Genomic DNA, 24349 nt, shown 5'->3' with positions numbered 1-24349 from the left:
CCCTTTCCCTTGCAAGGGTTACTAACAGTGATCTCATCTGGTCACCACAAAGTCAGTAGGAAACTCAGGCTGAAGATACACTGAAAACCTAGCACCACACAAGAGCTCATCACAGCAACCTTAGTTTTACTTCCTTCTGGAAAAAGACGAACAGCACTTTCTTCTCCTTTCACTGACATTCAGTTAAAAAGGATCCCAGGTACACTCTATGACCGGAGGTAGTGGCGCTTATTGAAACTGGAATCTTTGTAGTGATTAGTGCGTTTGCTCAAACCTGTAAGACTGAAGTGTGGTAAGTGTCTTGGCTTGAGTACTAACCAGATGGAAAACATCCACCTGTTACAAATGTAGGAGCCTGTTGCGCCTGCAACTGCTGCCTGAATCTTTTGGGTGCTACTCACAGCTCAGGGCAGCATCCACCAGGTGAATGGGTACAACTGCAGAAGTGGCTCCAGGAACCAGGAACCGCCCTGCATCTTACCTGCACCCTCGCCTGTCACTCAGGAGTTTCTCCATGACTTTGCAACTGCCTAATGGGGCTGATCTGGTATTAGATATCTGATATCAACGGATATCAGATCTGGGGTAGGGCTGTTCCCTTTTGAAATTAAGGACACCTTAGGAAGATCAAGGGGAACAGTCAGGAGATGAAAGTGGTGGCCAGGAAATAAAATGTTCGCCTGAGTGGATTTCAATTCAGTCAGTAAGTACTTGTTTCACGGTCTCCCTTCCACACCCTGTTCTTTGCCTTCTTAGCACTTATCACAGCTTATAATCAGAGTGTGTTTAATCTGTCTCCTCCCACACTGGGAGCTCCAGGAACACAGGGACTGTGTCTGCCTTGTTCACCACCGAGTCCCCAGCACCAAAAACAGTGCCTGAACATAGCGGGCAGTCAAGAAAAGCCTGTTTATTCAACAAATGCCTATCGATGCCAATGACTGCCAAGGACTGTGTTAAGGTCCTTACTCTCAGAGGCTGACAGTCCTTGGTGGAGACAAACAATAAACAAGTAAATGGACAGACAGACAAACAAATGTTTATTATTACTTTCTGGGGAGACAGCTTCCAATCGACAAATAATGACTGAATTCTTAAGTCCTTACACACAATAGTATGTAGAGCATTACGCATCAGTGACCAAAACAGACAAAATTCCCTCTCCTCAAGGAGATGACAGCTTTTCCCCATTTCAGGCTCCGTCGGGGCTCCTCCTGTTCCCTCCAATGAGGACCCTCTCCCCAGATCTTCCCCAAGGCTGGCTCCTTTCTATTTGGGTCTCAGCTAAAATATCACCTTCTCCAGGAGGCTTCCTTGACTACCCCTTCAAACGTACCTCCCACCCGAATCACCTTCACACCAACCCGTTTTTTCTTTACGGCAAACATTTTCTGGTTGACGTATTTATTTGGTTAACGCGCCCCTCTCACCCCCGTTAAGTTCCAAAAGGACTCCAAGAGGCCTTTGTGGGATTTGTTCTCCCGCTAAGCTCGGTGCCCCGAGCCGATGAAGACCACACAGGGGAAATCCTAACTAGCTGGGGCAAAGCAACAGCGGACCACACAGACGGCCGGCGACCCTGGAGTCAGCCCCGCGCTCCGGGAAGCTTTGGCCGTTGAGTTGGGGCGTCAGCTTCCCCATCTGGGCAATGGGGCCGGGGCGCGCCCTTCCTCGCTGCTCCCCGCGGGAGGGCCCCAGAGATGCGCGGGATGGGGAGCGCCAGGAAAGCAGGTGCGGCCCGCGTCTCCCGGGCGACACTCACGTCTCGGAACTGGACCAGGCCCTTCTCGCCCAGGGCGCTGAGACACTCGTAGGCCGTGCCTGACTGCAGGAAGAGCTGCGCCAGGCACATGGTCTCGCTCCGGAACAGGGACCCCATGGCGGGCCGACCCGCGCCCGGAGGGGCTCGACGGGCGGCAGCGGCTCCGAACCGCGCAGGCCCACACACTCAGCCGGTGCGGCCCGGGCCTCGAGCTCTTCCTGTGGCCTGGCCGCGGCCCCGCACCGTGGGGCTCCAGGCTGCAGCGGCCGCCCCCGGTTCTGCCACCGCGGCTGCCTCTCCAGCTGCCGCCACAGCAGTCCGCGAGGTCCCGCCCCCGAGCTACCGCCGGTTCCGGTTCCGCCCCCGCGTCCCGTCCCCCCCGCCGGCCAACCAATGGGCGCCCGAGGTTGCGGCCGCACGCCGTGGCAGCAGGGCCAACCAGCGCGAACCCGGCGGGGACGACCGCCGCCGCTGTAGCTCAGCTAGACCGGACGCAGAGCTGCATCCCGCGCGGCTCCCCGGCTTACCTGGAGGACTCTCGCCGAGTGTGCACGCCGCGAAGCTCACCCGTTCCTAGGGCACGACCGTGTGCTGCTGCTGCTGCCGTGTGTGTGTGTGACAGAATCTCGCTCTGTCGCCCAGGCTGGAGGGCAGTGGCGGGATCTCGGCTCACTGCAACCTCTGCCTCCCAGGTTCAAGCGATTCTCCAGCCTCAGACTCCCGAGTAGCTGGGACTACAGGGGCGCGACACCGCGTCCAGCTAATATTTTTGTATTTTTAGTAGAGACGGGGTTTCATCATGTTGGCCAGGCTGGTCTCAAACTCCAGACCTCAGGTGATCCGCCCGCCTTGGCCTCCCCAAGTGCTGGGATTACAGGTGTAAGCCACCGCGCCCGGCCCTGCTGCTTTTTTATGGACAGGGTTTCCCTCTGTGGCCCAGAGTGGAGTGCAGTGACACAAGCTCGGCTCTCTGCAACCTTGACCTCCTGAGCTCAAGCGATCCTCCCACCTCAGCCTCTGGAGGAGCTGGGATTACAGAAGCGCGACAATCACACCCGGCTAATTTTTTTAAAAAATGTTTGTAGAGAAGGGGTTTCATCATGTTGGCCAAGCTGGTCTCGAACTCCTGAACTCAAGCGATCCTCCCGCCTCGGCCTCCCAAAGCGCTGGGTTACAGGTGTGAGCCGCCGCCCGGCCGGATCCTGGGCTTCTTCGTGAAGTTAGAGTGTGCAGCCAGCATCCCAATCCAATTTTCAAACGTTTCCCACTGACCTCGCAAGACGACTCCTGCTCAGTTGCAGTCTCCCCTTCCCGCCCGGCCTGGCCACCACAAGACAATTTTGTCTCGATAGATTTGCCAGCTCCAGGCTTGTCCTGTCGATGGAATCACACGGCACCCAGTGTGTGTTCCCCACACCGACTGGGAAGCAGGAGTCTCTGCTCACATATCCCCTCCCTTGAGACTGTCTCTGGCCCCTCTACTTTGGAGTCACATCCTTGTTCTGTTTCCTTCACTGCACCTGCCACCATCTGAAATTATCTTGTGTGTTAGTGCCAGTCTTCCCTGCTAGATTGGAAGCTCCACCAAGGTGGGGACAATGTTTCTGCCACTGCGGTATCTCCAAGCCCCAGCACATAGTAGCCACTCAATAAATAGTTCATGAATGCATACAGAAACGTTAATATAAACTTAGAAAAGTTAAAACCATAGACACCCCAGATCTCATTCTACTGCCAAACTGAGTTTTTTTCCCTATTTTAAGTACAAAAGTCGTCCTCACAAAATCAGGCTAAATTACCTGTCATTTGGAAGTTTTAAATTTATTTTCCATAAATATCTGAAATCCAAAGCTAGTTATACCAGGCTGGGCGCCCTGGCTCACTCCTGTAATCCCAGCACTTTGGGAGGCCAAGGTGGGTGGATCACTTGAGGTCAGGAGTTCGAGACCAGCCTGGCCAAAATGGCGAAACCCTGTCTCTACTAAAAAAAAATACAAAAATTGGCCGGGCGCGGTGGCTCACGCCTGTAATCCCAGCACTTTGGGAGGCCGAAGCCGGCGGATCACGAGGTCAGGAGATCGAGACCATCCTGGCTAACATGGTGAAACCTCGTCTCTACTAAAAATACAAAAAACTAGCCGGGCCTGTGGTGGGCGCCTGTAATCCAGGCTGCTCGGGAGGCTGAGGCGGGAGAATGGCGTGAACCCGGGAGGCGGAGCTTGCAGTGAGCCGAGATCGCGCCACTGCACTCCAGCCTGGGCGACAGAGTGAGACTCCGTCTCAAAAAAACAAAACAAAAAAAATACAAAAATTAGTGAGGCATGGTGGTGGGCACCTGTAGTCCCAGCTACTCAGGAGGCTGAGGCAAGAGAATCACTTGAACCTGGGTGGTAGAGCTTGCAGGGAGCAGAGATCACACCCCTGGACTCCAGCCTGGGCAACAGAGTGACATTCTGTCTTTTATTCTTTCAAAGAAACAATAACAACAACAACAACAAAAGATACAGTAAGAACTGTGAAGGTGAATTCAAACGGCTGAAGTTCAGACAATAATTGACTCAGACCCCAGCTCCATTAGTCCAGTACTGACCCAGATTTCTGAGTCAGCCCTGGAGGGGTGGGGTGAAGGCCCAACACCACCACAGTACACATGCTAAAATTCATCATGCAGAAACTTACGACCTCTGCAATGACTAGCTCATCCCCCTATTTGAAAATGGACTTAAGACTGGAGGAAAATTTGAAATTCCCCCTGGGCAGGAACTCTGCAGTGAAGATGAAACAGCACATTTTATGTGGTCCTGGGTTATCAGCAGGCACTAGGAATTCAATCAAAAAGTATAAAAGGGAAAATAATCATTTTTCAAAATTAGGCTTAAATAACATACAAAATCCATCTGAAACTAGATTACCTGGCACACAAGAAAACTTACAGGCAATGTGCTATGTGGCCACTGTAGGACCTGAAAATACCTATTCCAGGGCTGGGCACGGCAGCTCGTATGTATAATCCCAGCACTTTGGGAGGCTGAGGCAGGTAGATCACTTGAGCCCAGGAGTTCGAGAACAGCCTGGGTAACAGAGTAACATAGGGAGACCCCCTTCTCTACAAAAAAAAAAAAATACAAAAACTAGCCAGGTACAAGCCTGTGGTCCCAGCTACTTGGGAGGCTAAGGTGGGAGGATCACTTGAACTCAGGAGGTTGAGGCTGCAGTGAGCCGTAATTGTGCCACTGCTCCCCAGCTCTCTAGCCTGGGTAACAGAGTAAGACCATGTCTCAAAAAAAAAAAAAATCCATTCTTCCCACTGAGTGGGGTTGACTGTCCCCATGTGACAGCCCATGGGAGAAATTCCTAGACTCAGCTAGGAAAAACTGTCCTTCATTGATAACCAGTTAATTTTTAATGAATAGATTTCATAATTCCTATAGCTAATCATACTTCGTTTTTTGTAAACTGGGGTCTTGGCTGGGCATGGTGGCTCCTGCTGGTAATCCCAGCACTTTGGGAGGCTTAGGTGGGAGGATTGCTAAAGCCAGGAGTTTGAGACCAGGCCAGGCAACATAGCGAGACCCCTATCTCTACTAAAAAAAAAAAACAATTAGCCAGGTGTGGCAGCACACACACCTGTAGTCCCAGCTACCTGGGGGAGACTCGCTTGAACCCAGGTGTTTGAGTTTACAGTGAGCTGTGATCATGCCACTGCACTCCAGCCTGGGCAACAGAGGGAGAACCTGTCTCTAAAAAATAAATAAATAAATAATGAATCAGGGGTATGCTTCTGCTAAATACAACCTTTGGCATATATTTTGGGCGCTTTCATGTGCCCCTGGTTTTGTTTTACTTTTCTCTTATTTTCCTCCTGCAGCGCCCACATCTTTCCCCATCAATTATTTTGTGTTTTTGTATTATATACATTTTTAAGAATTCTTAATCCTTTCTATGGAATATGGGAAACATCAATCAACATGAATGTATTAAAAACTAAAGAAAAGACTGTTTCTCTCTGGTATAAATAAAACTCCTATGACTTTAACTAATTTGTGATAAGCTAAAATTTCTAACATTTCTTGAGTTCTTCTCATGCATTTTACTCAGTCAGGCCAGTGATGAGAATATTCATTCTGCATCGGATAGCTACATATATGAATTAAAGTCACAGGGCACTTAATAAAAATTTTCTACAAAAATAAGACATTTCATTTATTAAAATTTTATAGAGAAGCATACAAGACTACAACAAATCACTGAAGTCAAGGTCTAAAGTCTTTGAGAAGTCAGATGGACCGGACACAGTGGCTCACATCTGTGATCCCAGCACTTTGGGAGGCCGAGGTGGGCAGATCATTTGAGCTCAGGAGTTACAGACCAGCCTGGACAACATGGCGAAACCCCGTCTTTACCAAAAATACAGCCAGGCGTGGTGGAGAATCTGTAGTCCCAGCTACACCGGAGGCTGAGGTGGGAAGATTGCTTGGGAGGCAGAGATTGCAGTGAGCTGAGATTGTGCACTGCACTCCAGCCTGGGTGACAGAGTGAGACCCCGTCTCAAAAAAAAAAAAAAACAAAAACAAAAAAGGCCAGGTGCGGTGACTCATGCCAGTAATCTCAGCACTTTAGGAGGCTGAGATGGGTGGATCACGAGGTCAGGAGTTCGAGAGCAGCCTGGCCAATATGGTGGAACCCTGTCTCTACTAAAAATACAAAATTAGCCAGGCATGGTGGTACGTGCCTGTAATCCCAACTCTCCGGAGGCTGAGGCAGGAGAATCGCTTGAACCCAGGAGGAGGAGGTTGCGGTGAGCTGAGATCACGCCATTGCACTCCAGCCTAGGCAACAAGAGCAAAACTCCATCTCAAAAAAAAAAAAAAAAAAAAGGCCAGGTGGTTGTCTAACTACAGGCTTTGCATATTCTGGTCCAGGGGTTGCTGAGAAACATGGCCAATGTGAGGAACAACAGCAACAGTAAGCCCTTGGCAACACATTGAGAATGCGGCTCCCCTGAAAAACAATGGACAAAATTAAGCAGCAGTATTTCTTAACTCTTGTGATAACAGTGTAGGTATAGGCTGGGCGTGGTGGCTCACTCTTGCAATCCTAACACTTTGGGAGGCCAAGGAAGGCAGATCACTTGAAGCTAGTTCGAGACCAGCCTGGCCAACATGGTGAAACCCCGTCTCTACTAAAAATACAAAAATAGCCCGGTGTGTTGGTGCTGTAATCCCAGCTACTCCAGAGGCTGAGGCATGAGAATCATCTGAACCCAGGAGGCAATGGTTGCAGTGAGCTGAGATTCTGCCACTGCACTCCAGCCAGGGTGACACAGAAAGACTCTGTCTAAAAAAAAAACAGTGTAGGTAGAAATAAACTAAGCCTCAACAGTAATGGTGATCACTTCCAAGTGGCAATATTATCTGTAAATTTTTTTAAGTTTCTATATGTTTTACGCTTTCTGTAACATTTAGACATCATTTTAAATTGTTTTTAAAACTGACATAACATAATTGGTCATAGAAATCTGTTTCACCCTACCTTGATAATACTGAGTCCATGGATATAGAAGCTGCGGCCAACACACCTCATTTCTGTTGCAGTCATACTCTGTATAATTGATCTGGAATCTAGAAAACATTTTAGAGGATTACAAAAACTACAAGTGAAAAAGTATCAGAACTTGATTAAAGGAATAAACTTCCAATTTTCAAATATATATTTTTCTGCTTCCTAATGTCCACTAGGTGACCAACTGGAGTACCTTGTCAGGGGGCGGGGTAACTGTGCAGGAATTTTAATAAACTGGACAGATGCACTGATAGGGAGAAGGTCGGCCTTGTGCTCACAGGTAAGCCCACACTGGTACTGCCAGTTCACTGAGGAGAACCTAGGAGGGAAAGATCACATGGTCAGCATAGCCACCATTCAGTTCTATTCCACCAAGAACAGCAGGTAACAGATGCAATCACAATACAACCTGAGGTTCTCTTAAGAAGTTTCACATTCTACCTGTGCTGTTTTTTCTTTGTATTTGTCCATTGTCTTTGTCCATTTCGACAGACAGATCCAAGGAGAAGAGAAACTCCTAATAACCCCTCATGGGCCTGTCGCCCGGTGACATCTGCCAGTCCTGTCAGTCTCACTCCTCTCCAGCCAGTGCATTTTATACAGGTGCTATCAAAGGTACCTTTGTTCATCACCTGTTTTTCTCAAACGATATAATAATAAAAGCAGCAGCTAGCCACTTATTGAGGGCTTTCCACGTTCGAGGCACAGAGATAACTTGCTTGCAACACACCATCTCGTGTTATCCTCAAAAGAGTACTGCGAAGGTGGTAACTGCACTCCCATTTTCCCTTGCAGAGTCACCACTCTCCATTCCCAGTTCAGCGGACCAGAAGGGACTGACCCTAATCCAGAGGTGCACCCATCACCTGAGCCTAGCCAATAAGAGCTGCCCATTGCCCCAGTCATAGGGATTGGTTCAGAAAGGAGCACATGACCCAAACTGAACCAATGAAAGTCTGCCCAGATCTATTTTGAGAAAGAGGAGGGGCCGGGCCTGGTGGCTCATGCCTGGAATCCCAGCACTTTGGGAGGCTGAGGTGGGCAGATCACCTGAGGTCGGGAGTTTAAGACCAGCCTGACCAACATGGAGAAACCCCATCTCTACTAAAAATACAAAATTAGCTGGGCGTGGTGCCGCATGCCTGTAACCCCAGCTACTCAGGAGGCTGAGGCAAGAGAATAGCTTGAACCCAGGAGGTAGAGGTTGGGGAGAGCCGAGATGGCGCCACTGCACTCCGGCCTGGGCAACAAGAACTAAACTTCGTCTCAAAAAAAAAAAAAAGAAAGAAAGAGAGAGAGAGAGAAAGAGAGAGAGAGAGAGAAAGAGAGAGAGAGAGAGAGAGAAAGAAAGAGACAGAAAGACAGAAAGAAAGAGAGAGAAAGAAAGAAAGAAAGAAAGAAAGAAAGAAAGAAAGAAAGAAAGAAAGAAAGAAAGAAAGAAAGAAAGAAAGAGAGAGAAAGAAAGAAGAAAAGAAAAGAGGAGGAAAGAGGCTTTCTCCCCACTGGACTTGCTGCAGTGACATCAGCCTGGATTGCTAGTGCCCATCTTTGCCATCTCTTGAGGAGAACCTCCCTGAGAATGAAGCCAACCCAAAGGAAGAGGAGCTGAGACACGAAAACAAAAAGATCCCTGACCACACTGGAACCAGGAACCATGAACTAGCTGTATGTGGATTACTCTGAACTTGAACCAATAAATTCCCCTTTTTGCTTCAGTCAGTATGAACTGGGCACCTGTCACTTAAAACTGATGGAGGCAGGCTGGGCATGGTGGCTCACGCCTGTAATACCAGCACTTTGGGAGGCCAAGGTGGGTGGATCACGAGGTCAGGAGATTGAGACCATCCTGGCCAACAGGGTGAAACCCTGTCTTTACTAAAAATACAAAAATTAGCTGGATGTGGTGGCACATGCCTGTAATCCTAGCTACTCAGGAGGCTGAGGCAGGAGAATCACTTGAACCACAGAGTCGGAGGTTGCAGTGACCAGAGATATTGCCACTGCACTCCAGCCTGGAGACAGAGCAAGACTCCATCTCAAAAAAAAAAAAAAAAAATCTGATAGAGGGTTGTTACATAAAGGTATTATCACCATATTACAGAGGAGGAAACTACAGCTCAGAAAGGTTAAGTAATTGGCCAGTGCCGCACAGCTCCTAAGTGGGACAGCAGTGATTTGAACCTATCTGCTGCCAAAGTCTCTAACCACAGACAATATTATCTGACCAGCATATCAGTTACATTCATGGATTTCAAAATGTACTTAGCAATAAGTAGCCCTTTATTCATCTTTGTACTCCCTAAAATACCTTGCAGACTCTCTTACACATGGCTTTATAAATACTTGTGAGAATAAGTCTCCATTATACACATAGTTCATACATATTCCATATGTCCATATAAACATCTTGCTAATAACTGCAAGTTATAAATAAATAATCAGTTTCTAAACAAACGTTTCCCTATTGTTCGGAACGCTCTCAACTTTCCTGACTCTCTCTAAACTACAGTGATCCAAGATGTGATCATACCTTGTCTCTACGCCAAGTATCTCCTGCTGAGTAATCCCTTCCACTGCACCAGCATCCGAGATGAGAATGCGGATGCTCAGCCGAGCAGGAACGTCCAGGCAGATGCCATTCAAACTGCTAGCCGGTGGGTCTGCACCTGGGTCAGGGGCATCTACACCTATAGAAATGTTAAGTTAGGCACTTCTCAAAGATATAATGTGATAAGTTTTCCTACAATGTCATAATAACCAAAATGGGGAATAATATCAGGCAGGCATCACATCAGTGAGGCTTTAGTCTCTTACAGGCTCTAGTTACTTGTCACTCCATAACTGTGTTATCCCTTAAAGTCTACAAGGCATAGGATGGCACTAATAAAAATTGTGTTGGCCGGGCGCGGTGGCTCAAGCCTGTAATCCCAGCACTTTGGGAGGCCGAGACGGGCGGATCACAAGGTCAGGAGATCGAGACCATCCTGGCTAACACGGTGAAACCCCGTCTCTACTAAAAAATACAAAAACCTAGCCGGGCGAGGTGGCGGGCGTCTGTAGTCCCAGCTACTTGGGAGGCTGAGGCAGGAAAATGGCGTGAACCCGGGAGGCGGAGCTTGCAGTGAGCTGAGATCCAGCCACTGCACTCTAGTCTGGGCGACAAAGCGAGACTCTGTCTCAACAACAACAACAACAACAAAAATTAAAAAAATAAAAATAAAAATTGTGTTTAAAATGTTTCCTTGTATGGGCCGGGTGCAGTGGCTCATGCCTGTAATCCCAGCATTTTGGGAGGCTGAGGCGGGCAGATCATGATGTCAAGAGATTGAGACCATTCTGGCCAACATGGTGAAACCCTGTCTCTACTAAAAGTACAAAAATTAGCTGGGCGTGGTGGTGCTCGCTTGTAGTTCCAGGTACTTGGGAGGTTGAGGCAGGAGAATTGCTTGAACCCAGGAGGTAGAGGTTGCAGTGAGCCAAGATTGTGCCACTGCACTGCAGCCTGGCGACAGAGTGAGACTCCATCTCAAAAAAAAAAAAGAAAAAAAGTTTCCTATGTTAGCCAGTCACTGGAACTTAAAAGCCCTGACCCACATATTAAAGCCATAAGTCATGATTCAGTTTCCAAGCTCTCACTGAAATCTACCCAGCCTTTTAACAGAAACGTATATAATTGCAGTAAAATGCCATCGTTATTCCATGCAGTCACAGTTCTAGTGGAAGCTCTGTAAGACATTTAAAATCCATACTAACAACTTTAGGCCAGACACAGTGGCTCATGCCTATAATCCTAGCACTTTGGGAGGTTGAGGTAGAAGCACCTGCTTGAACCCAGGAGTTTCAGACCAGCCTGGGCAACATGGCAAAACCCTGTCTCTTAGAGAAAAAAAAATAGCCAGGCATGGTGGCACACACCTGTAGTCCCAGCTACCCAGGAGGCTGAGGTGAGAGGATTGCATCAGCCTGGGAAGTCGAGGCTGCAGTGAGCCACGATGGCATGGTGCCACTATACTCCAGCCTGGACGACAGAGTGAGAACCTCATCTCAAAAAATAAAAATAAAAATCAGCCAGGCATGGTGGCTCACGCCTGTAATCCCAACACTTTGGGAGGCCGAGGTGGGTGGATAACCTGAGGTCAGGAGTTCAAGACCAGCCTGGCCAACATGGTGAAACCCCATCTCTACTAAAAATACAAAATTGGCTAGGTGTGATGGTGGGGCCTGTAATCCCAGCTACTTGGGAGGCTGAGGCAGGAGAATCACTGGAACCCAGGAGGTGGAGGTTGCAGTGAGCCAAGATCGTGCCACGCACTCCAGCCTGGGCGACAGAGTGAGACTCCATCTCAAAAAAAAAAAAAAAAAAAGGTAATAATTGAAAAATAATAATAATAAAACAAAATCCATACTGACAACTTTAATTAGTATGTATTAAAGTAAGTAATTTCCTAATGTTACTATCGTATTAATACAATTGGAAGAGAATGAAATTGAATGAGAAATTAATATTCATTCATCTTGGAGAAAACCTAGCAAGGTCAATGAGAGGAAGTGGGGTAGGTTCTATGGCTCCTCTGAAGGGGGTTCTTTGCTCCTTCAGGGATTCCGAAGGTCAGTAACACTGTTTTATGTCTAATTTCCTTATACATGTGTCAACACCACTTCTCTTCTGCTTATTAACCTGGACCAAGGTTGCTTTTTGGCTCAGACATGAAATAAAAGCTAATTCCTTCCACCTTGAAGGCAACAAAATGTCATCACCACACTGATTTCGTACCTCATCAACCTGGGTTCTCTGTCTGGACATTTTCCCTATGGTTTCTTTCCCAAGTGCTGACTTTTCTGCAGCCCTCAGGGTCATTCCACAGCCTATCTAGCTGGCCTGGGTGGCAGAGTCCAGGGCTTAACAAGCTCGACCTCTGGGTTCCGTTTGCAAATGAGGATCTAGGTCTGGGCCCAGTGCCTTGAGCACCAGCTGGATGAGCAAACAGCAGCCTGAGTGCCCCGTTGGGATGCGGGTCCAACAGGACTCCCTCCCCAAGTCAGAGAGTGGTCTGGGGCACCCTGAGCTCACAGACATATCACATGATCCATGACCACAGAGGGGGAAGGGAGGGTCCTCATCACCGTGACCCCAATCACAAGGAGTGGGCACAATACAGATATGTGTCCGTATGGGCCCTTGTGTGAATTCCAGCCCACTGAGCCTAGCTGACCTCAGAGGGGATGCAAAGGGCGAGGGCAGGATCCAGAGGGCTGATCCCCACCCCCCAGGCAGAGGAGAGGGGGCACAGCAGCATCTGCAGGGAGAGCAGGGCAGGGGCAAAGCAGATGCACACACTCATTGGGCACTTGCTGGTCCCAAAAGGCAATTCCATTAATTAGCTCAATTAAAAAAGCTTTCTGTTCCAAGTATTTACACACTCAAGACTCCCCAAGAAACTGGGAAGACGTTACCTAACTTGCTACCGGGGAACAGAGGAAAGAGGTTGGAACTCCAGGTTTTCATTCAAGCTCTGCCAAAACTCACTGGGACCTTAGGCCTCTCCAACATAACCCGATGAGCTGGATCTCCATGACTCTAAAGACATTTTGGATTCGGAGGTGAAATCGGGCCTGGTGAAGAAGCTTTAAAGTCGGGTTTACCTTTATTCCATGTACGTGTGGTATATCTTCTTCCCTTTGTGTACGATCTACTTGCCAGTTCAACACTGCAAATACCTTTGGCCAAAGGCACTGGGCTGTCAAGTCTTTTTATCTCGCCCCCATGATCCCTGTTATTATTAGATCTGTGGCACCTTAATTACTTTCTTTCTTGACCACTTTAGTGAGATATAATTCACATACTATACAATCCACCCACTTAAAGTGTGCAATTCAATGGTTTCTGGTATAATCACAAAGCTGTGTAACACTCAGCAGATTCTATTTTAGAACATTTTATCACTCTGCGAAGAAATCCTTTACCCACAGCAGTCTCTCCCCATTTCCTCCCAACTCCTCCACCTCCAGCATCCACTAATCTGCTGTCTCTATACATTGCCCATTCTGGACATTGCATATAAATTGAGCCATACAATATGTGGTCTTTTGTGTCTGGCTTCTATCACAATATTTTCAATCACTTTATTTTCTTTTAAGTTAACAAAATTAGCTATATAAATTACAAAGTCAATTATCAAATGCCTGTATTCCTGGCAATCAAAAACAGCAATTCAAACTGAAGTGCACTAAAAATCTTAAAACCTCGCTTGGACTTTGTTTTAATGTATTTTATTTTGTTTTGTTTTATTTTTAGAGTCAGGATCCTGCTCTGTCATCCAGATTGGAGTGCAGTGGTGTAATCAGAGCTCACTGTAGCCTCAAACTCCTAGGCTCAAGCGATCCTCTTTCCTCGGCATCCCAAGTAGCAGGGACTGTAGGGACATGCCACCACACCCAACTAAATTAAAAAATTTTTTCGTAGACACAAGGTCTCACTATGTTGCCCAGGCTGGTCTTAAACTCCTGGCCTCAGCCAGGTGCGGTGGCTCACGCCTGTAATCCCAGCACTTTGGGAGGCCGAGGCAGGTGAATCACGAAGTCAGGAGTTCAAGACCAGCCTGGCCAACATGGTGAAACCCCGTCTCTATTAAAAAAATCAAAAATTAGCCAGGCGTGGTGGCGGGCGCCTGTAATCCCAGCTACTTGGGAGGCTGAGGCAGGAGAATCTCCTGAACCCAGGAGGCGGAGGTTGCAGTGAGTCGACACTGTGCCATTGCACTCCAGCCTGGGTGACAAGAACAAGACTCCATCTCAAAAAAACAAAAAACAAAAAACTCCTGGCCTCAAGCAATCCTCTTGCATTGGCCTCCCAAAGTGCTGGGATTATAGGCGTGAGCCACTGCTCCCAGCCTAGACTTTCTTTTACAAAGACTGTTGTTGGCCAGGCACAGTGGCTCATGCTGTAATCCCAACACTTTGAGAGGTTGGGGTGGGCAGATCACTTAAGCCCAGGAGTTAATGACCAGCCTGGGCAAGATGGCAAAACCCATCTCTACAAATAATACAAAACATTAGCCAGATGTGGTGGTGCACACCTGTGGTGCCAGCTACTTGGGAGGCTCAGGTGGGAGGATCCCTTGAGCCTGAGAGGATGAGGCTGCAATAAGCTATGATTGTACCACTGCACTCCAGCCTGGGTGACAGAATGCCTCAAAAAAAAAACAAAAAAAAAAAGTCAACATGAATAAGAAGAAAAAGATATGCCAAGTTTCCTGACTGGAGAGCTAACCCCTGGGCAGATGTCCAGTTAAGCCACAGTTAAGCCACAGTTAAGCCTCAGGAAGGTGACCTACTGGGTTGGGCTCTAATGCTGAGACTACAGTTGGTAGTCATAGCAACCAAGTTACAGGCTTTATTATACCCGGGTTTGACTTACGTATTATTTCGAGCCAGCCATCACTAAGATCAGTGTAATCGGAGTTGCCTCTCATTGCAACGTGAGTCGCTTGTATTAATGAATCAAGTCTTTCAACAGCATTCTCCCTGCAAAAGAGTAAGGCATTCTTAGCTCATGGCCAGCAGGTCTTGTCCTAAAGTCCTTTCCAGTGAATGTCCGGGTTTCACTTCCGAGTGCCTAAATAAAAAACTGCCAGAGGAACTGGCATTAAAAACTGGCTGGATGTCACCCATGGACTAGGTGTGTTTGATGGCCTTCCCAGGATGGACCTACACAGCTGGGGGAGGACATACAGAAGCAATCTTCTACTTTAGACTTAAAATGTTAGTAACTTAGCTGAGTGCAGTGGCTCACACCTGTAATCCCAACCCGTTGGGAGGCTGAGGTGGGAGGATTGCTGGAGCTCAGGAGTTCAAGACCAGCCTGGGCAACAGGGTGAAACCCTGCCTCTGCAAAAAATACAAAAATTAGCCAGGCATGGTGGCGTGCACCTATAGTTCCAACTACTCGGGAGGCTGAAGTGGCAGAAGCGCATAAGCCTTGTGGGGTAAAGGCTACAGTGAGCTGAGATCGTACCACTGCACTCCAGCCTAGGTGACAGAGCAAGACCTTGTCTCAAAAAAAAAAAAAAAATGTTAGCAACTTAAGTTAGGAATCACGTGGTTCACAGACTGCCGACTGTCACCAAACTTAGGAGGTAGTTAGAGCACACATCAAGTTACCAGGATAAATCTGTAGGCCAGAGTGATCCAACAGTAAAAGTAACCTAAATATCTAGCTGGAATTTTGAGTCATAAAATTAAATGAAGACTAAGAGTTGGAACGTAGCATCCCTCCTTCCCAGTACTGTCACTGGAGGGTACAAATCTCATGAACTGCAGGAGAGGGACTCTGCCCATGGACTCAGGCCTCACAACCCATAATCAGGAGCTGCTGCTAATAATTTCTACCAGTTTTCCTTAACTTCTCAATGTCTCCCCCATTTTCTTCCTGCTTCCCAAAGAACTACACATCTTGGGATATGTAACAGATAAAACGTGTGTAAGAATGCACGCAGGCTGGTCATAATGGCTCACATTTGTCACCCCAGCACTTTGGGAGGCCAAGGCAGGAGGATCATTTGAGCCCAGGAGTTTGAGACCAGCCTGAGCAACATGGTGAAACCCCATCTCCACAAAAAACATGAAAAATCAGCCAGGCATTGCAGCACACACCTGTACTCCAATATACTCAGGAGGCTGAAGTGGGAGGATCACCTGAGCTAGAGAGGGTCAGGCTGCAATGGGCTGTGGTCACACCACCGCACTCCAGTCTGGGTATGGAGTGAGACCGTGTCTCAAAAAACAAGCCAGAAAGAATGCATGCAATCAAAACCACAATGAGATATCATTTAGTATCTATCAGTATGGCTACTGTCAAAAATAAATAAATAAATAAAAATGAGGCTGGGCGCACTGGCTCACACCTATAACCCCAGCACTTTAGGAGGCTGAGGCAGGCAGATCACCTGAGGTCGGGAGTTTGAGACCAGCCCGACCAACATGGAGAAACCCCGTCTCTACTAAAAATACAAAATTAGCCAGGCGAGGTGGTGCATGCCTGTAATCCCAGCTACTCGAGAGGCTGAGGCAGGAGAATCACTTGAACCTGGGAGGTGGAGGCTGCAGTGAGCCGAGATTATGCCATTGCACTCCAGCCTAGGCAACAAGAGTTAAACTCTGTCTCAAAAAACAAACAAACAACAACAACAACAAACAGAATATAGGCCGGCAGAGTGGCTCACACCTGTAATCCCAGCACTTTAGGAGGCCAAGACAGGTGGAGGACCACCTGAGCCTAGGGAGGTTGGGGCTGCAGTAAGCCATGATTGCACCACTGCACCCCAGCCTGGGCAACACAATGAGACACTGTCTCAAAAGAAAAAAAAAAAGTTAATCACCCCAATTATATTTTGCTCTGGCCTTTTTCATAACTCTAGGAGTAGAAGGTTCCAATGAGGCCAGGTACCGTGGCCCACACCTGTAATCCCAGCACTCTGGGAGGCCAAGGTGGGCAAGGTCACTTGAGGTTAGGAGTTTGAGATCAACATGGTGAAACCCCGTCTCTACTAAAAATACCAAAAAAAATCAGCCAGGTGTGGTGGTGCATGTCTGTAATCCCAGCTGCTAGGGAGGCTAAGGCAGGAGAATTGCTTGAACTGGGGAGGAAGAAACTGAATGAGCCGAGATCACACCACTGCACTCCAGCCTAGGTGACAAAGTGAGACTTGCCATCTCAACAGAAAAACCCACACAACAACGAAAAAGGTTCCAATGAGCTGAACAAACTTTGGCAGAGAAATCTGCTTAAATGTGGATTAAATTTGCTTAAACATGGATGAACTGGCTTTAGTCCCAAGAAAAAGGTCAATTTTCCCTCATATTGATGTTTGAATCAACTCTAAATTGTATTACGTCTGTATTTATTATCACTTTTACACATTTTAATGGACTCTAATTTTTCATATTCATGTTGTCTTTGATATTCATGTAGTGAATTAATTTTAGGCAAACCATTCACATTGCTGATAAATTCATCAATGAAACACTCACCTGAGCTGAGTACAATTTTCATTAATCCCGACCTCTAACAGGCATCCAGAGAGGACATCTTCTCCAAATAAAATGGGTTTGAAAGTTGCTGATGTACACAAACCCCTTCCAGCTATAAAAGAAAAAGATTATCCTCTTGCTACTTTTTGCTAAATAAAAGTAAAGATTAACTTCAAAGTTTTTCGTGAAAAACAGAAACAGTCAGTAGAAATAAAGTTTATAGTTTTCAAAAACTGAGATCACTGTTAGTCTAATCCTTTCAAAGCTGAACGAAGGTGCCTTTCTGTATCAGAATTCCCAGACCCTGAGCGGTGGTTTCTTCAGAATGTGACACTGCCCCTGGCAGATGTGGGTCATTACCACTGAGGCACAGATTTCCTGCAGTTCAGAATGAAGTTATTTTCATGTCTCTAATTAGCACCATCCTGGGCTACAGGCAACAATAACACGGGACTCTCAAGCCAATCTCATATTTCAATCTCTTTTACTAGCAACCAGCACTTCAGGTGCAAACAATGTTAGCTGTAGAAGCGGCCGGGCACGGTGGCTCACGCCTGTAATCCCAGCACTTTGGAAGGCTAATGCGGGCAGATCACGAGGTCAGGAGATCGAGACCATCCTGGCTTACACGGTGAAACCCCGTCTCTACTAAAAATACAAAACATTAGCCAGGCATGGTGGCGGGTGCCTGTAGTCCCAGCTACTCGGGAGGCTGAGGCAGGAGAATGGCGTGAACCTGGGAGGCGGAGCTTGCGGTGAGCCGAGATCGTGCCACTGTACTCCAGCCTGGGGGACAGAGCAAGACTCAGTCTCAAAAAAAAAAAGAAAAGAAAAAAAAACAAAGCTGTAGAAGCATGAAAAACCACTACCACTGTTACTCAGCAGCATGTACCTCTCTGCTAAATAAACCAACCGGGCTTTAAAATAATTGATTGCTTGATTAGATTCAAAATATGGTAATACTTCTAACATCAGTTTGCCAAAGAGCTAATGATAATGACCAAACCGGATTACCCGACTGCCAAAGATATAAAGTCGTGACATTATTCATCCTGTTGGTATTTAGAGCTCGGACAGGCTTGCCAAGTTGGTAACCTAGACAAACACAACAAAGGAGCGTGAGCCTGTTTCCTCCTATACTTCAGCACAGCAAGCCTAACTCAGCAAATAACACAAGAGACATGCAAAAGGAAAGAAAATACATAGGCGAAGCTTTCAAAAATACCTTTGGGAGAAAGATGGCACACCTTCATTCATTGTTTTTGTTTTTGTTTTGTTTTGAGACAGAGTCTGGCTCTGCCGCCCAGGCTGGAGTGCAATGGCATACTCTCGGCTCACTGCAACCTTCACCTCCTGGGTTCAAGCGATTCTCCCGCCTCAGCCTTCCAAGTAGCTGGGCACCCACCATCATGCCCAGCTAATTTTTGTATTTTTGTAGAGACGGAGTTTCAGCATGTCGGCCAGGCTGGTTTCGAACTCCTGACCTCAGGTGATCCGCCCACCTAAGCCTCCCAAAGAGCTCGGATTACGGATGTGAGCCACCGTGCCCGGGTGCTTTTTTATTTTTTATTTTTTATTTTTTTAACAGACAAGGACATTCATTCAATTTAAAAAATACATTTTAACAATAAAACCTGAAAAGTAAATTGCAGGCATGAGTCAGTCTTGGACCTCTCATGCAAGAGACACTGAAGGTTCTGATCAAGCCAGTCACGGATCACTTGCTGATTGACAATACTGCTTATCACGGGGGCTCATAAAAGACATGTAAACCAAAGTAATCTTTCTTTTTTTTTTTTTTTTTTTTTGAGACAGTGTATCACTCTGTTGCCCAGGCTGGAGTTCAGTGGTGTGATCTCAGCTCGCTGCAAACTCCACCTCCCAGGTTCAAGCTATTCTCCTGCCTCAGCCTCCCAAGTAGGTGGGATTACAGGCGCCCACCACCATGCCCAGCTAATTTTTTTGCATTTTTAGTAGAGATGGAGTTTCACCATGTTGGCCAGGCTAGTTTCCAACTCCTGACCTCAAGTGATCCACCTGCTTCAGCCTCCCAAAGTGCTTAGACTACAGGTATGAGCCACTGCACCGGGCCATAACCTTTCAATAGAACCTTTTTCTAGTAAATCCATTCAACCCCAAGGTCTGTTGTTAGATCATATTTCCATCCATCTCGTATTAATCCAACTTACTGCTTCCAATATTTTACTATGAAAATGTTCACATGTACAGAAAAGTTGAAAGTAATACCATGAACACCAATACAGCCACACCAAAATCAACAGCTGTTAACATTTAGCCATATTTGTCTTAACTGTATCATACAGGTGTTGAGCATTTCTTATCCGAAACGCTTGAGACCAGAAGTGTTTGGGATTTTTTCAGATTTTGGAATGCTTGTGTATACATAATAAGTGTATCTTGGCTGGACGCAGTGGCTCAAGCCTGTAATCTCTGCACTTTGGGAGGCCGAGATGGGCAGATCACTTGAGGTCAGGAGTTCAAGATCAGCCTGGCCAACACGGTGAAATCCTGTCTCTACTAAAAATATAAAAATTATATTAAAGTGAGCAACCCTGCAAGCCTCCCTTTGGAGAAGTAGCAGATGAATAAACCTTCCTGTGTTGTGTGATTTTAAAAAAAAATTTGCCAGGCATGGTGGTGTGTACCTGTAATCCCAGCTACTCAGGAGGCCGAGGCAAGAAAATCTCTTGAACCCAGGAGGTGGAGATTGCAGTGAGCCGAGATTGCGCCACTGCACTTCAACCTGGACAACAGAGCAAGACTCTGTCTCCAAAAAAAAAAAAAAAAGAGAGAGAGAGAATAAAGAAAAAGGTCAGAGTCAGAAACTAAAATTGGAGAGAGTTACTTATAACCATCCTGATGGCTGGGAGTGTTGAACTAAAGTACGTTTGTAAGATCAGTGACTGGTATACACTCATCTTACCTGGATTTCCAGATAATTCTTCTTCATTACCACTATTATAGCTTAAAAATTTTACTACAAATCTCTGTGTCATTATCCCTAGAAATAAAACAAAATAAAAATATAATGTGCACCATTTCACTAGGAAAAGAAATTATTCTCCATAGTGCTTTATCTTAAAATTGCATTTTGACATTCAAAGTATACTCTCGTTGATTAAATCATAAATGCACATAAGAAACAAGTCTAACTTAATTTTATGGGTTATAATTATGAGAATCTTGAAGAGAAAAAAAAAATACTTTTCAGTGAAAGCATGTTTGCTACCCTCATTAAAGTTACCTTTCTGGTGGGCATTAATCTCTGCCCTAATAATTCTGACATTGATATCACTGATGGTATTATTATTCCATTTGAAAATATAATGTTCTTCCACATTCACGATTCTGGGGGCTGATCTGTTATTTAAAGGAGTTTCTGCAAATACAAGAATATGTTCATAAATTAAAGACCGTCTTTGAGCCTGACTCTATTACTGGGACGTTCTCTCTGCTTGCGTGGCCTTTCCCGAATGCCCTGCCCCTGCCTTTCCTATCTCCAGCTCCCTAACATGGCACAGTCACTGCTTCCTTGAGGAAGCCTGCCCTGGTCCCATCAAGTCACCATTAGCTGCCTCCCCTATGCCGTCATGGTACCCAGAATGAGATCTGTTCCTTTCATTTCTATATCCCCAGCACCTGGCTCATAGCTTGCCATGGAGCACACACTTGGTAAAATGTTTGTGAGATGAAAGACCAGAGGGTCAGTTCCGCCAGGGCAGGGGCCCGCTGTCTAGTTCTCTATTACAGCGTAGGAACTCCACTAACATTTGATGAGCTAATGAATACATTTGAGAAGTACAACACATCAGAAAGAGACACCCAGCACTTGGGGAGGCCGAGGCGGGTGGATCACCTGAGGTCAGGAGTTTGAGACCAGCCTGGCCAACATAGTGAAACCCGATCTCTACTAAAAATACAAAAATTAGGCCACGCACGGTGGCTCACGCCTGTAATCACAGCACTTTGGGAGGCCGAAGCAAGCAGATCACGAGGTCAGGAGTTCAAGACCAGCCTGGCCAACAGAGTGAAACCTCCTCTCTACTAAAAATACAAAAAATTAGCCATGCGTGGTGGCAGGTGCCTGTAATCCCAGCTACTCAGGAGGCTAAGGCATGAGAATCACTTGAACCCGGGAGGCAGAGGTTACAGTGAGCTGAGATCACCCTACTGCACTGGGCGACAGAACAAGACTCTGTCTCAAATTAAAAAAAAAAAAAAAAAAAAGAAAGAAAGAAATAGTATCCTTCATTAAAAATTAAAGTTCTGGTAAAATTAGCCAAACTGGGCCAGGCACGGTGGCTCACGCCTGTAATCCCTGCACTTTGGGAGACCAAGGCAGGTGGATCACTTGAGGTCAGGAGTTTGAAACCAGCCTGGCCAACATGGTGAAACCCCGTCTCTACTAAAATACAAAAATTAGCCGGGCATATGGTGGCGGGCACCTGTAATCCCAGCTACTTGGGAGGCTAAGGCAGGAGAATTGCTTGAACCCAGAAGGTGGAGGTTGCAGTGAGCCAAGATCGCGCCATCGCACTCCAGCCTGGGCGAAAAGAACGAAACTCCGTCTCAAAAAAAACAAAACAAAAAAAAGAATTCTTTAACTATCAAACATTTAAGGAAAGTTTCATGGAAGCTGAACTAGAAGGGACGGTGGAACTCAGAGAATCCAGGACCGTGGAGGAGCAGGCTTACCGTCACAGAGAGCACTCTAAAGCCCAGCAAGACAGAACGAGGAACAAAGGAAATGCGCCTGGCAGACTTTTCTAACGATTGTGAACCTTTTTAAATGACTAACAAAAATACATACTCTGGGGGTATATGTTACTTGTAAGAAATGACATATCTATTTCTGAAGAAATGACGTCAAAGTGTAACATTAAATACCTCTATTGGTGATGAATTTGTCTAGGTCAGTTGCTTCCTCATAGATTACTTTTGGTGTAACGGTGCCTAAAGAGAGAACATAAAATAACTTCCACAGGCGTACACGTGGCCTATCATGATCACACTAAGTCAAAGTATAGTTGATCAAGCAAACATGGTGACCACAACTGCCCAGAGTGGTGACTACAAAACTCTCCCCACTCCCCAAAAACCATCAGATAGGAGTCCCCATCCTCTTAGTGTCTAATTATAACTGAGGAGGAAAATCCACAACAAACAAACAAACAAAAACCAGGGTCACTGACATAAAAACAAATATGCAGTTCACTGCTGGTGGCAGTACAAAATGGTGCAGACACTGTAGAAAACAATTGGCCGGGTACGGTGGCTCACGCCTGTAATCCCAGCACTTTGGGAGGCCGAGGCGGGTAGATTGCCTGAGGTCAGGAGTTCGAGACCAGTCTGGCCAACATGGTGAAACCTCGTCACTATTAAAAATACAAAAAAATTAGCCAGGTGTGGTGGCACACACCTGTAATCTCAGCTACTTGGGAGGCTAAGGCAGGGGAATCGCTTGAACCAGGGAGGTAGAGGTTGCAGTGAGCCGAGATCATGCCACTGCACTCCAGCCTGGGTGACAGAGCGAGACACTGTCTCAAAAAACAAAAATAAAAACAAAAAACACAATTTGGTGGATCCTCAAGAAGTCATACTAGCATGACCTGTCAGTTCCACTCCTAGGTGTCTACCCAAAAGAAATAAAAAGATACATCTACGCAAAAACTTGGCCACGAGTGTTCATGGCAGCGCTATTCACAACAGTCAAGAGATGAAAACAACCCATATGTCCATCAGCTGATGAATGGACAATGGACAAATACAATGTGCTCTGTCCATGCGACAGACTACGATTCAGCCATAGAGGAATGAAGCGCTGCCATGCGCTACAACACAGATGAACCATGGAACACCATGCTAAGTGAAAGAGGCCAGACACAAAAGGCCACACAGTGTATGCTTCTGTTTCTGGGGAACACCCAGAATAAGCAATCCATGGAGACAGGAAGCAGACTGGTGGCTGCCAGGGGCTGAGGGAAGAGGGGTAGGGAGTGACTGCGAATGGGGACAGATGCCCTTCTGAGGGGATGAAATGTTCTGGAACTAGAGAGAGGTGATGGTGGCACAACAGTGTAGAAGGTACTAACGTCAATGAATTGTACACTTTAAAATGGTTAATTTTGGCAGAACGCAGACGCTCACACCTGTAATCTCAGCACTTTGGGAGGCCGAGGCAGGCGGATCACCTGAGGTCAGGAGTTCAAGGCCAGCCTAGCCAACATGGTGAAACCCCATCTCTACTAAAAACAAAAAAATTAGCTGGGCGTGGTGGCGTGCACCTGTAGACCCTGCTACTTGGGAAGCTGAGGCAGGAGAATCGTTTGAACTTAGGAGGCAGAGGGTGCAGTGAGCTGAGATCGCGCCACTGCACTCCAACCTGCGCAATGGAGCGAGACTCCGTTTCAAAACAAACAAACAAAAAGGTTAATTTTATGTTATTTGAATTGTACTTCAATTTCAAAATAATTAATATGCAATATGCTGTCTTATGGAACTAAACTTTGTCCAAAGAAAATAATTGGCAGTTAAAATATTATTTGAAGTTGAACCAGTAGAAATGATTTATACTCTCATGAGATCGCACTTTATCTTCATGTTTGGGTCTGCGTTCTTTTCTCAAAGAAATGTCACATACCTCCTAAGGCAACATTCTTTATCTTCGCATTGATAATACCATCTCGTTCTTGGTATACTTCCAAATCAGTAACGCATTTAACATCAAAATTGTGAAGAAATGCCACGGGGGCGTTCTGCATACAGTGCCCAGTCAGGGACATCTGAGGGTGAAGGGCAAAGCCAACAGATTTATGGCCTCTCTCCTAATCATACAAAATAGATCAGCATCCCTTAAAACTGTTATTTCTGCAGCCTGCTCCCATTGCTGGCTTGGTTTCAGCCAACAGCAAGTTCACGGACTAGTTGACCCGCTTTAGCAAAACATCTAACTGATTTGCCCATCAAGGTCTGGAA

General features: G+C 46.5%; 2 protein-coding genes across 5 annotated transcripts in view; both read right to left on the bottom strand.

Moving 5' to 3' along the window:
- ATP6V0A2 (ATPase H+ transporting V0 subunit a2) overlaps positions 1 to 2127 on the bottom strand; it is a 53949-nt gene extending 51822 nt beyond the window's left edge. The window contains exon 1 of one of the 2 annotated variants that reach the window (XM_050747907.1): positions 1763 to 2127. In XM_050747907.1, coding sequence (XP_050603864.1) covers positions 1763 to 1879 — 117 coding nt within the window. In that variant the 5' untranslated portion in view covers positions 1880 to 2127. The remainder of the gene's footprint in view (positions 1 to 1762) is intronic. The other variant, XM_050747908.1, reaches the window with a different exon arrangement.
- A 3808-nt stretch (positions 2128 to 5935) lies between these two features.
- Positions 5936 to 24349, bottom strand: part of TCTN2 (tectonic family member 2) — a 37830-nt gene continuing 19416 nt past the window's right edge. For 2 of the 3 annotated variants that reach the window (XM_050747974.1, XM_050747975.1), the window contains exons 8-18: positions 24015 to 24156; positions 22262 to 22327; positions 20619 to 20753; positions 20298 to 20375; positions 18368 to 18448; positions 17354 to 17465; positions 14742 to 14848; positions 9855 to 10011; positions 7518 to 7643; positions 7295 to 7383; positions 5936 to 6763 (exon numbers count right to left, since the gene is read on the bottom strand). In XM_050747974.1, coding sequence (XP_050603931.1) covers positions 6654 to 6763; positions 7295 to 7383; positions 7518 to 7643; positions 9855 to 10011; positions 14742 to 14848; positions 17354 to 17465; positions 18368 to 18448; positions 20298 to 20375; positions 20619 to 20753; positions 22262 to 22327; positions 24015 to 24156 — 1203 coding nt within the window. In that variant the 3' untranslated portion in view covers positions 5936 to 6653. The remainder of the gene's footprint in view (positions 6764 to 7294; positions 7384 to 7517; positions 7644 to 9854; positions 10012 to 14741; positions 14849 to 17353; positions 17466 to 18367; positions 18449 to 20297; positions 20376 to 20618; positions 20754 to 22261; positions 22328 to 24014; positions 24157 to 24349) is intronic. The other variant, XM_050747976.1, reaches the window with a different exon arrangement.

This window comes from Macaca thibetana, chromosome 11 (assembly GCF_024542745.1).
Source record: "Macaca thibetana thibetana isolate TM-01 chromosome 11, ASM2454274v1, whole genome shotgun sequence".
Taxonomy (NCBI): Eukaryota; Metazoa; Chordata; class Mammalia; order Primates; family Cercopithecidae; genus Macaca; species Macaca thibetana.
Note: the sequence above shows the minus strand (reverse complement) of the source record. Positions and strands in the feature narration are given on the sequence as shown.